The 10,478-nt window shown below is 39.1% G+C and overlaps 2 protein-coding genes across 2 annotated transcripts in view; one reads left to right on the plus strand and one right to left on the minus strand.

The window, feature by feature from the left end:
* trim13 (tripartite motif containing 13) overlaps positions 1-597 on the minus strand; it is a 2,106-nt gene extending 1,509 nt beyond the window's left edge. Inside the window, exon 1 of the mRNA XM_008434226.2 lies at positions 516-597. The gene's annotated coding sequence lies outside the window, so the exon portion shown is untranslated. The remainder of the gene's footprint in view (positions 1-515) is intronic.
* Positions 598-766: 169 nt separating this feature from the next.
* On the plus strand, positions 767-8,957 carry spryd7b (SPRY domain containing 7b). The gene is made up of 7 exons (XM_008434206.2): positions 767-851; positions 1,203-1,293; positions 1,380-1,500; positions 3,765-3,881; positions 4,141-4,307; positions 5,575-5,677; positions 7,866-8,957. Exons 3-7 carry the CDS (start codon positions 1,395-1,397, stop codon positions 7,961-7,963), a joined length of 591 nt encoding a protein of 196 aa, XP_008432428.1. The 5' UTR covers positions 767-851; positions 1,203-1,293; positions 1,380-1,394; the 3' UTR covers positions 7,964-8,957.
* Positions 8,958-10,478: the final 1,521 nt, after the last annotated feature.

Here is a 10,478-nt window from a genome sequence, read left to right on the forward strand (position 1 = left end):
TATATATACAAACGAGAACAAGGTCGTAAAAGGATACAGATTTTTTTTTTTCTCTCTCGCTTGGGTCAAGTCACGTTCCAGCTGTTTCTGATGCATTCCCGTCTTGAAAGTGAAACCGTCGTGGATCGGTGTGCCCGCGTAAAAAAAAATCTGCCCCCGCTGCAGCTCCATTTGCGCATCTAAGGCTGTGCCACATCCTGAGGCTTTTTTTTTTTTTCGGCATAACCAGCGCACAGACTGGTCAAAAATAACCCACAAATAACTTGGATATCAACTCCAGCAACAAACTGTTCTTCGCTTGTCTTGCATTCCTTGTCAGCGGGACCGCGGTTAGCTGACAGCTGCGCTCTAAATCACAGCGATTCCCCCTCACCAATCCAATGCGACAGATTATCGACAGAAGTGGGGCTGCTCGCGCTGCTTGCTGCTGTTGGCAAGGTACCGAAAGGAGGGCTGTGACAGATTTTTGCAAGCGCATAGTAACATGCAACTACTGGACCAAAAGAATCACTCACCAGCTGCTGAGGCGCTCTTTGCTACGCAATCATGGCGCTTGTTGCTGTGCAGACTTCGCCCTTTTCCGGGTGTTGGAGTTAACCGCTTCAGCGCCAAGCAGAAGCACATAATCGGACGATTCGTCCTCATTTGTGCACACGTAAATCCGATTTTGTGCCGAATTGAGAGTATGTGTGGCCTGAATGTATTTTGGGTTATTTAATGGCTTCGACTGGGAATTTTTTCATGAGTGTACGTTTTTGTCGCTACGGAGGAATTGGCAGACGACCCCCAAGCCGTCGGTTGGGGGAGGGGCTGTTGCTATGCAAAACATTACAGCGTGAAAAACTGTCAAAGTAGGTTTTTAGCATCTTTAACTCTGAACTAATCTAGTAGTTCGTGTTGGCACGAATTGATTCAGGCAGCTGTTAACTTTTGGCAGTGTAAAAGTGTAGCTGTAGCTGCATATTAGCTGACCCAGAGTTGTGCTACTCTCAGTGCTTCCAGACTGTTTCAGCAGCAGTCCAAATGAGACCTGGGTCCATGCTCTGCTCTGATAAACTCCCATATTACCGATTGAACGCTTACATTAAACCCTAATCCACTTTCTGTTTACTCGGGGTTATGTAACATCGATACCCAATAGTTACTGAGTCACGTGGAGCAATGTTGACCTTGATTTTCTTCCCTTGTTTCCATGCCATCAGGAGCAACTGCCTGTCTTTGCTGCTGTGATTGGATACAGTACAGGGAGCAGCCAGTGTTGTAGCTCCGCCCTTCTGCCGCTAGGTGTCACTGGTGCGTCCAGGGGGTAGCACTTTTAATTTTCTGACGCAGCAGCGCTCTTTGGTTTGACAGCCTCTCTTTTCCGGATGTTTGGTTAGGATCGGGAGGAAAGAATGGCCGCTATGTTTACGTGTTGTTTCGGCTGCTGCGGAGAGGGCGGCTCGGGGCATATACCCCTCAAGGAGATGCCCACTGTTCAGTTAGACACTCATCACATGGGTGAGTAGGTTTATATGAAAAACTGTTAACCATGTTTACACCAATCATCTACTGGAAAAAATATATACAATTGAAGCTAGTTAGCTTTTAGCTTCTTGAACAATTGTAGACACTGTTTCGTTGTGTTTTACTACTTGTATTTGTTTTGTAACTTGAATTGCGTGCTTTTAATTGTCTGACCTGAATACTGTATGCTAAATATTGATAAACGGTAATTCTTTGTTTGAGGTTGATTACTGGACATTTTTCCTTTGCAGTTAAGTAAAAGTAACTGACTTGAACACGCATACAAGAATACTCTTTAAAAAATATATACTCTTCTACAATTAATGTCATTTATCAGAAAAGGCATATTTATTTTAAATATACAATTTACAAAAAAAACATGCCTATCAAAAACAGAATTAATAGGAGAGATGCATAATCCTCTGATGATTTTGTAATTTTGCACAACTACAAAGTAATATAGTCTCTCATTTTTAGTAATTTTGTTGCTTTTGAGGACAGAAAGCATCACAAAAAAATTGTGAACAAAAAGTACTGGAAAAACTTCCATCAATCTATTGTCTTCCATTTATCTGACTTCAAGTATCGGGGGTAATAGGTCCAGCAGGGATACCCAGACTTCCCTGTGCCCTGTGGTAATCTCCAGCTCATTCTAAGCAATCCAAACACTCCACATAATTTGCTTCCCAGTAGGAAATGCACCAAAGAGGCATTGAGACAAGATGCCCAGGCCAACTGATCAGACTTCTTCCGACTGGAGAAGTGGTGAATCTGCCTTGAGGTCCCCTCAGATGACAGAACTCCATACTCCAACTATGTGGCTGAACATAGGCACCCTACAGAGGAAGCTTAGAAAAAGAAGACTCCCATCTGTCGTCAGCTTGACTTTGGGCTAAGGATGTAAACATAGCTCTGGAGACCAAATAACAATCTTGGCAGTATTCAAAGTACCCACAGTCTACCAGCCCTCATCACACACACACACAAAAGGCCTCAAGGGACATTGGTGTTGGTCTTCTGTGGCTACACAGATCACACATGGACCGAACAACCAAACGGCGCATGTGGAGCGCAGCTTCCTCTTTGGTGTCCATCTTCTTGGAGACTGCTGTGCCCAGGTCAAAGTTGACATTTGTTGAACTTTGCACAGTGACGGATACTTGTGCAGTCAATAGATAAAGGATGTCTATCAACCTGTTCAGTTCAAACTAAATGACAACCAGTCAGTGTTAAATCAGGGCTCCTTCACAGTCCTACACTGCCTTCTGAATCATAGGGACTCATCATTTTCTATAGGTAGCTAATTATTTACCAGTTAAATTAAAAAGAAAACTTTGCCTCTTTTGGTTTGTAGTCTTGAACAGAGTCATCAGTGTTGCTTTCAGTATATCTCCTCATGTGTTCCATGCAAACACCAAAGTAAAACTCGGCATGGAAGCTCCTTTAGCAGGGAAACTGTCCCTAAGCATAATGGTTCCACCTCTGTGCTTGACTGTCGGGATCATGTTGTTTATGACATGCTTAGCATGTCTCTGTTAGGTTTTCAAATTGATGTTGAGGACTTTTTGGTCTCACTAGATCAACGCACTTTCTCCCTACATGTTTCATTTCTATGAAACATGTAGATTTTCCTGGGCAAAGTGAAAACAGTTGCTGTATAATGACTTCCTGTTGCAGGAGCCTCCAAGATTTAATTTCAGTGAAACATAATGTGCTGCCAGGGCTATTCATCTCTTTGTAATTAAGCAAACTTAAAAAAAAAAAAAAAAAAATCAGCAGGGCACGCACAGGCTAATATGTTTATTAGTTTCAGTAATCTGGGCTCAAGGCTGGCCACGAATACTAATTCAAAGAGGTGCCAAGATCTCTGACCATCAGGATATGTATGAAGAAGAAAATATTATGAAGGACAAGATCTATTATGGACAAATGTGAACTGTGAAAAACTGACTGCTGCAATGTTTAAAAAAGGTCATAAATCAAATGCTTCATTTAAACCCTTGGAGGCTAAATTACACAGTATGTAAGTGGAGAAATATTAATGTGTATAATGTACAGCAAATGGAAATTATGTGACGGGGTTACAGAGAGGACGAAGATGTCCATTAATACCTCTCTTGAGTCTGACAAGGTTTACAGAGTTGATGACACCAGAGCAGAGAAGAGTTGGTTGGAGGATTTATTGGGGCCTGCCATAGCAATGCACAGGAGAGCAGTGCATTGCCTTGCAATTCATCGTTAATATTTTTGCGTTGCAGGCACAGACGTCGTCATCGTAAAGAGCGGCCGGAGAATATGTGGGACTGGAGGTTGCCTTGCCAATGCTCCTCTGCACCAGAACAAAAGCTACTTTGAATTTAAGATCCAGTCCAGCGGTAAGTCCTGGATTTTAGGTTTTTACTGGATTCCTACCCTGTTCTTCCACCTTCTTTTCCTGATTTAAAATGAGCTTTTGGGGCCTTTTGTAGTTTTTCTTGCCTATGCTGTATAAAGCTTCATGTTCATTTCATAATATTTTAAATGCAGCACTGTACTGACTTAAAATATACTTAATTTTAGCTGTATTATTCCGTGTTTATTATTTTAAGTACATTTTATCAACCTAAATTAAAAAAATGTTTTTTTTTTTTTTAGGTGTGTGGGGAATTGGAGTGGCCACTCAGAAAGTCAATCTTAACCAAGTGCCTTTGGGCAGAGACACAAACAGCCTAGTCCTGCGGCATGATGGCTCGGTGTACCACAACAACGAAGAGAAGAATCGTTTGCCTGCAAACAGCCTTCCTCAGGAGGGCGACATCGTGGTAAGAGCAGCAACACACCTCCTTTACTGTGTGTGTTTGCGTTTGAAGATTTCTGGGTTGTGAATTAACCAGTGTAGCATTAAGAAATATGCAAAAAAAACAAACTTCAACCTACTTGTGCATAGAAGGATGGAAATATTTTGATATTTACTTAATGATCAAAATTAATAGAAACAAATAGCCTGAAATATACCTCTGTGTGATGAATCTATAGACTATTTAGGCTCCATGTTTTGAACTGAGTTCCTGAAAAAAAACTTTTCAAACATATTTGAATTTGCTGAAGTGGATCTGTTTTATCGCTGTCTTTAAAAGGTGAGAGAAAATGTTCAGATAGATGAACTAAGCACTGCATTTGAGCTAATGTCTGTGAACAAGACTGTATTTTAACATGATGTACATACAAATGCAGCTCAAACTCAAATGTTACATAGATTAACTACAAATATAGTGAAATATTTCAAACGTTTATTTCTTGTAATTTGTTTTTATATCATGTTTTATCTGTTCCTCCCCTTAAAAATTTTGTTGATCAGAAGATTTGAACGTTGTAGAAAAGTTTCAGCATATTCATAGAAAGTTGAGTGAAAGGAGAAAGTGTGTTCTGAAAGGCTGCAACAGTGGCAGGGATAACCGCAGCCTTAAGAGGATTGTCGAGCAAATCGGCTCAAGGATTTGGGGGCATCAAGTGGCGCTATTCACAGATGAGTCCTGCACATGGGCTGCAAGTGTTACATTCTTCGTGTCAGGAATCACAACTTTTCCCGTAGCAGTGTATACATTTATAATTAAATGCTATAAACATCGCACAGTGCATTACGAAAGTATTTAGACCCAGTGGACCTTTTCACATTTAGTTACGCTGCACTTAAGGTGTTTTATTGGGATTAGAGGGAATGGACCAGCACTAACTTGCGCACAATGGGGAAGTAAGTGCAGGGAAGACGATACATACCGGTAGTTCATTTGATGTTTAGAGATAAAAAAAAAAAAATTCAGAAGGAGTTGGATGCTCTTTATTTTATTTAGAGGCATCAGAGTGAAAGGAGTGAATATAAAGGCACATCACACTTTTTAGATTTTTGTTTAAAACCCTTTTCCCGTCTGCTTAACAGAAATGTGCTGCTGTGCAGCGATCCGTCACATCCACAGTATGAAATGTGGACAAATTCAACGGATATGAATCATTTAGCAATGCATTATTTTAAATGCCTGGATCTGTCCTTTTAATAAATGAAGATAATTTACATGCATTTTTGTTTCTCAGGGCATCACGTATGACCACGTGGAGATGAACCTGTATCTTAATGGAAAGAACATGCATTGTCCTGCCTCAGGGATCCGGGGCACTGTTTACCCCGTTGTGTATGGTAAGTTGAAGTGCCAAGTCTGTTGTTGAGGGAGACAAACATAAGTATTTCATTGAAGTTCCTCTGCCAGGGAGATGACTTGGTTTCTACAAATGTTTATGAATATTTTTTGCACAATTGGAAGATTTAGGCCCAACCGAAAAGGAGGAAGTGTAGGATTTTGAATTGTGTTGTTTTTGTTCTAAGCCAGTGAATATGATGTTGTCTTTAAATTGCAGTTACACTGGAATTCCACAAGAGGGCTGTATATGCACAGTTTTTTTTATTTCTTCACTCAACCTCGCTGTTTCAATAAAATCATTTTTATTTAACTATTAAGCAAAATCATGGTTTCTTGGGAAAGCTAATTGACTGTGAAGCTGAAACAGGAAGCTTGGTTAACTGCTTTGTTTTCACCGCAAATTGAAAATAGTGCTCCAAGACACAAGCTCATCGAGGATCCATTGAAATCATATTTTCAAAACTTGTTTGATATTACAGAGTAATGTCACATGATATTACTCTGGGGGCTGCAGAGTAATATCATGTGATTGTGATTATGCTCAGATAATCACATTATTGTATTTTGGATGCTTTTGTGATCTTAACCAGTACCCATTAGACGATTCGCTGTAATTAGTTTCCTATTTGTAAAGCTGTGCTTCAGGCACAGTAGCTCTCAAACAGTAAACAAGTTGATTTTTAAGAAGTTGGCTCAACTGTTATCTTCGGACGTCCCTCCTGCATCCATCACAGCTCAGACTGATTACTGGTTATCTCTCTGTCTAAACTTTGGCATGATTTTGAGCTGGAGGAAAAACGTGACGTCTCCTCAGCACTCTGAAAGGTTATTTGCACAAAATGTCAGTCGCTACGCCAAGAGATTTGCAAAGCTGCAGAGCAGTGTAGAAAAGTGTTTAGTCCAGCAGATGCTTTTGTTGTTGTTGTTGTTGTTGGAAGGGAAAGCAGATTTTATGTCGAACAATAATAACTCACATGTGTTATGTAGTTTAGTGTAATAAAGCATTGTAAGTGGATCAAATGTTAAAGTATTTTTCTAGTCATATTGGCCACTCAAAGCACTTCCCATGTGAGCCACATTCCACCAGTTGAAACACCAGTATGCAGATAACCAGTTGGGGTTAGGTGCTCCCAGGTATGTGGCAGAGGAGGAAGCTAGAATCCAACACAACTTTGTGGTTGGAAGGCGACAGCTCTACCTACCCCCCCCCCCCTTTTTAATTTTTTCAAAATTGCATCATAAAAATAAAATTATGCCTTACAAAACATGTATACGCCTTTTCTATATTGTGTCACATTACGACTTCAAGCTGTCTTGTTTTATTGTTTTTTTAGGCAGGTCAGAGATTAAGTTGTGCAGGGATACAATATCTCAAGCCTTGAACGACAAAAACCTGCTGGAGGCTGCAAAGACTAGAGCAGAGGTTCACTTTCCAGCAGAATAAGCCTCAACAGACAGCCAGAGCTGCATTGGGAGGGTTTTAGATCAAAGCATATTCCTGTAGTAAAATGGACCAGTCAAAGTCCAGACCTAAAACCAAATGGAATGTGTAACTTGAAAACAAATTGTCATAGTTCTTGTTCCATCTCATCTGCTTGATACATTGCAAAGAGGAGTGGTCAAAAAGTTGAATCTCTGGATGTGCAAGGCCTGTAGAGACGCACCTAGATGACATGTAGCTGTAAATACAATGAAAAATGGTTCTCCTAAGTGTTTCCTCGGTGAGGATGAATACATGTGCATATTTTTGTTTTTCAAAAATATGAAGTAAAAGCCACACGTCTTTTCCTTCCCACCTTACAAGTATCCACTACGTTGTGTTGATTTGATGCGTGAAATCCAGGTAAAATGAATTTATTTTTGAGGTTTTAAAGTGACAAGATGTTTATATTATGGGCCATATTCTCCGTTTGTCTTCCGTTTGGGGCATTAAAACTTTTCAAACAGTACAAAATGCGATGATCTGCTCTCAGGATCATATCATCAAATCCTCCCTGTCGTCATTAAAGCAACTGAATGTTTAGAATACAAATATTCCAWGTCTTTTACTTATAAAATGTCTTGTATTCTTTGGTTTGAATGTAATGATTCAAAGTTTTTAAGGAACAAGCAAAATGTCAGAGAATTTTCTCTCAAAAGGTGAACGTGTCCAGTGCCTGACCCTTTGTTTTCCTCGTGTGGTTTCAGTGGATGACAGCGCCATCTTAGACTGCCAGTTTAGCGACTTCTATCACACTCCTCCGCAAGGATTTGAGAAGATCCTCTTTGAACAACAGATCTTCTAAACGAGCGCCTTGGCCTCTCTMTGTGTTGCTGCCCTCCTCTAAATCCTACAGCACCATCTGTGACACTACAGTTTGACTTTGATTGGCTATTATTTTGTGTAACTTGACTGCATCTCATGTCGTTTGTGTTGATTACCTTGTCTTTTCCTGCTGCTTCGGATTGTTCTTGTGTATTAAATAAGTGGGGATGTCTGAYATTACTCTGCTGTTGTGGGCTGCTGCAGTCTGTGCAGGTMGGAATGAAAGTAATCGCCTTGTTTCACTGGTAATCAAGCTACGTAAACAGAACAACAGCTTTCACTTGCTGCTTACTTCCACCATGTGTAGTTAACCGAACAAATGTTGCAACAGCGAGATGTTCCTGGTTTCAGGATCAGAAGCCATGTTYTAAATTGCTTTGTTATCTTTTTCTGTTTATAACCTTCCGAAGGATCRACTGACGTCTCAAAATGCGTCACATATTTATTTGTATTTATTTTGCTTTCATATCAAAGTGGCATGTCTTTTTTTTCCTTTTTGCTCTGTCACAAAACGTGTAGTTTTAGCTGCGATTGTTTTAAGAGTTGTTTTAAGAGTAGGGACATCTTCATGCCACATTGTTGTTTGAATGTTTGTTKAGAGAGCAACGTTTTAAAAAGACTGACACTAGCAAAGCAGTTCACATTCCAGGTGACGTCCAGCGCTTGGTTGTCTGTTGGTGCTGGAAATCGATTTACATAGACAAGTATATAGTTGGATTACTTTACAAATCACTTTTCTTGATAATCCTTTTCTTTCTCTGTCTGTTTATTCAAAGAGATTATTACAAGAGCTGGTGCTGGTTGTCTCCGATTAGAGATGCATCTACAAATATATCAAGTAGTTCTGTGCTGGCAACGCATACCAGCTGCTGATGTGACAGTAAAATATTTCAAATGCTTGTCTCTGTTTGCACTAATAACGCTGTACAAATCAAAATATTGTTGATTCATTGAACTTGTGTTTTTGGAGGCGACATCTTGCGTCCTGTGTTTATTGAAAGGTGGTGTRTAATTTATAYGTGGTGAATTTTTAAGTGACTGATAATTTGATCTCTGTATGACAGACTTTTTTAAACAGGAAAATTATTTCCTTTCTGCAATTAACTAAAATAAGAGCTGAAATGACCAGAAAACATCTAAAGCTATAGGATAGTTAAAATAAAAGTTAGTCATTATAGACAATTGTGTTCATGCCTGTTGAAATACCAGGTATTTGCCATGTAAAATAAGGTAATGATAAATTAAATGGAACATTTATTCTGCACAATTCAACTAGAAAACAAATTTGAAAAGAAACGTGGAAAAAAAATGCAATTACCTGATTAGAAAAGTTTATGCACMCTACAATTGAAACTTTCCKGAAGCACTATTTGATTCAATTTTAACCAACATCAGATCTAGTGACAGCCATCTTTGTAGGATTTACTAAAATGTGTCTTTTTGCTGCAGCCATTTTTTTTTCAGAGGTTACAAAGGATCTTATGAACAATTTGAGAAATTAAGGTAATTAAAAATATGAGCYGTTATAAATGCTGGTTGGTTTTGACTCGGAAGCTTCGTGTATGCTGAAGAGCTTAGATTGCTTTGATTTTATTAGCATCATTTTGAGTCCAACCATGCATACAAATCAACAAATTAATGATGTGATCAGGGGGACATAAAAGTTTTGAGCTGAACTAGCCAGAGGCCAAAACTAAATGTGGCTCAGAAATTTGGGGTCACGAGGATGGAGGGCTGCGGACAAGAGARCGTTTCACAATCTGAAGGATTAGCACAACTTTTGCAACTACTGCCAAGTCAAAATCAACGACTATTAAACTTAACTATTGACTATTAAACTTGACTATTAAACTTAAATCTAGTACAAAAATGTTTCAACAAAGTATTGATTTAAGAATTTTTCCACTGCTATTGCACCTCTGTGATTTTTTTTCATTCTAAAAATTTTTTATTTAATTTTCTTTTAACAAGAAACGTTATGACTTACCTTTGTTTCTGATATGATCAGACAAAGATTTAAGGAGGAGTATCAAAAACAAATGAGGTGGATTAGCAGTGCTTGCCAACAATTATCATCCAGGATATGCTGCTGTAGCATATTGTCTCTGCTGCCTGGAAATTAGGGTATAAGCATGACTGTCAATCAGCAACAGAGTCTTCAGTCAGAGGATTCCAGAGATCCATACCTGCCTTCTTCTTTGAAAATACTTGGATGAGATGAGGTACTACATTTAATTTCCCTTCGGGATAACTGAAGTATCTTTGAACTGAACTGAGTTTAATTAAAACTGATGAGTCGGCCATCTCCATCAGGATTGTGAGGATCAAAACATGGAAATAACGTTTCTATTTCACATTTTCAATTAGTCCTTGGTATGTCATTTTCTTAGCGGTCCTTGTTAGCTGTAAGCCATAGACATTCAAATAAAGAGAATGGCTGAAATTCGTCTCTCAATGCATGTTTAACTTTTTAAATTAAACTCCTGAAATACATT

This window comes from Poecilia reticulata, linkage group LG2 (genome assembly GCF_000633615.1).
Source record: "Poecilia reticulata strain Guanapo linkage group LG2, Guppy_female_1.0+MT, whole genome shotgun sequence".
Lineage (NCBI taxonomy): Eukaryota > Metazoa > Chordata > Actinopteri > Cyprinodontiformes > Poeciliidae > Poecilia > Poecilia reticulata.

Excerpts from the sequence above, each read along its gene's own strand:
- spryd7b (XM_008434206.2), top strand. The coding sequence starts at position 1,395 with ATGGCCGCTATGTTTACGTGTTGTTTCGGCTGCTGCGGAGAGGGCGGC. Across the intron at positions 3,882-4,140 it reads ATTTAAGATCCAGTCCAGCG|GTGTGTGGGGAATTGGAGTG; the intron begins GTAAGTCCTGGA and ends TTTTTTTTTTAG. Across the intron at positions 5,678-7,865 it reads TGTTTACCCCGTTGTGTATG|TGGATGACAGCGCCATCTTA; the intron begins GTAAGTTGAAGT and ends GTGTGGTTTCAG.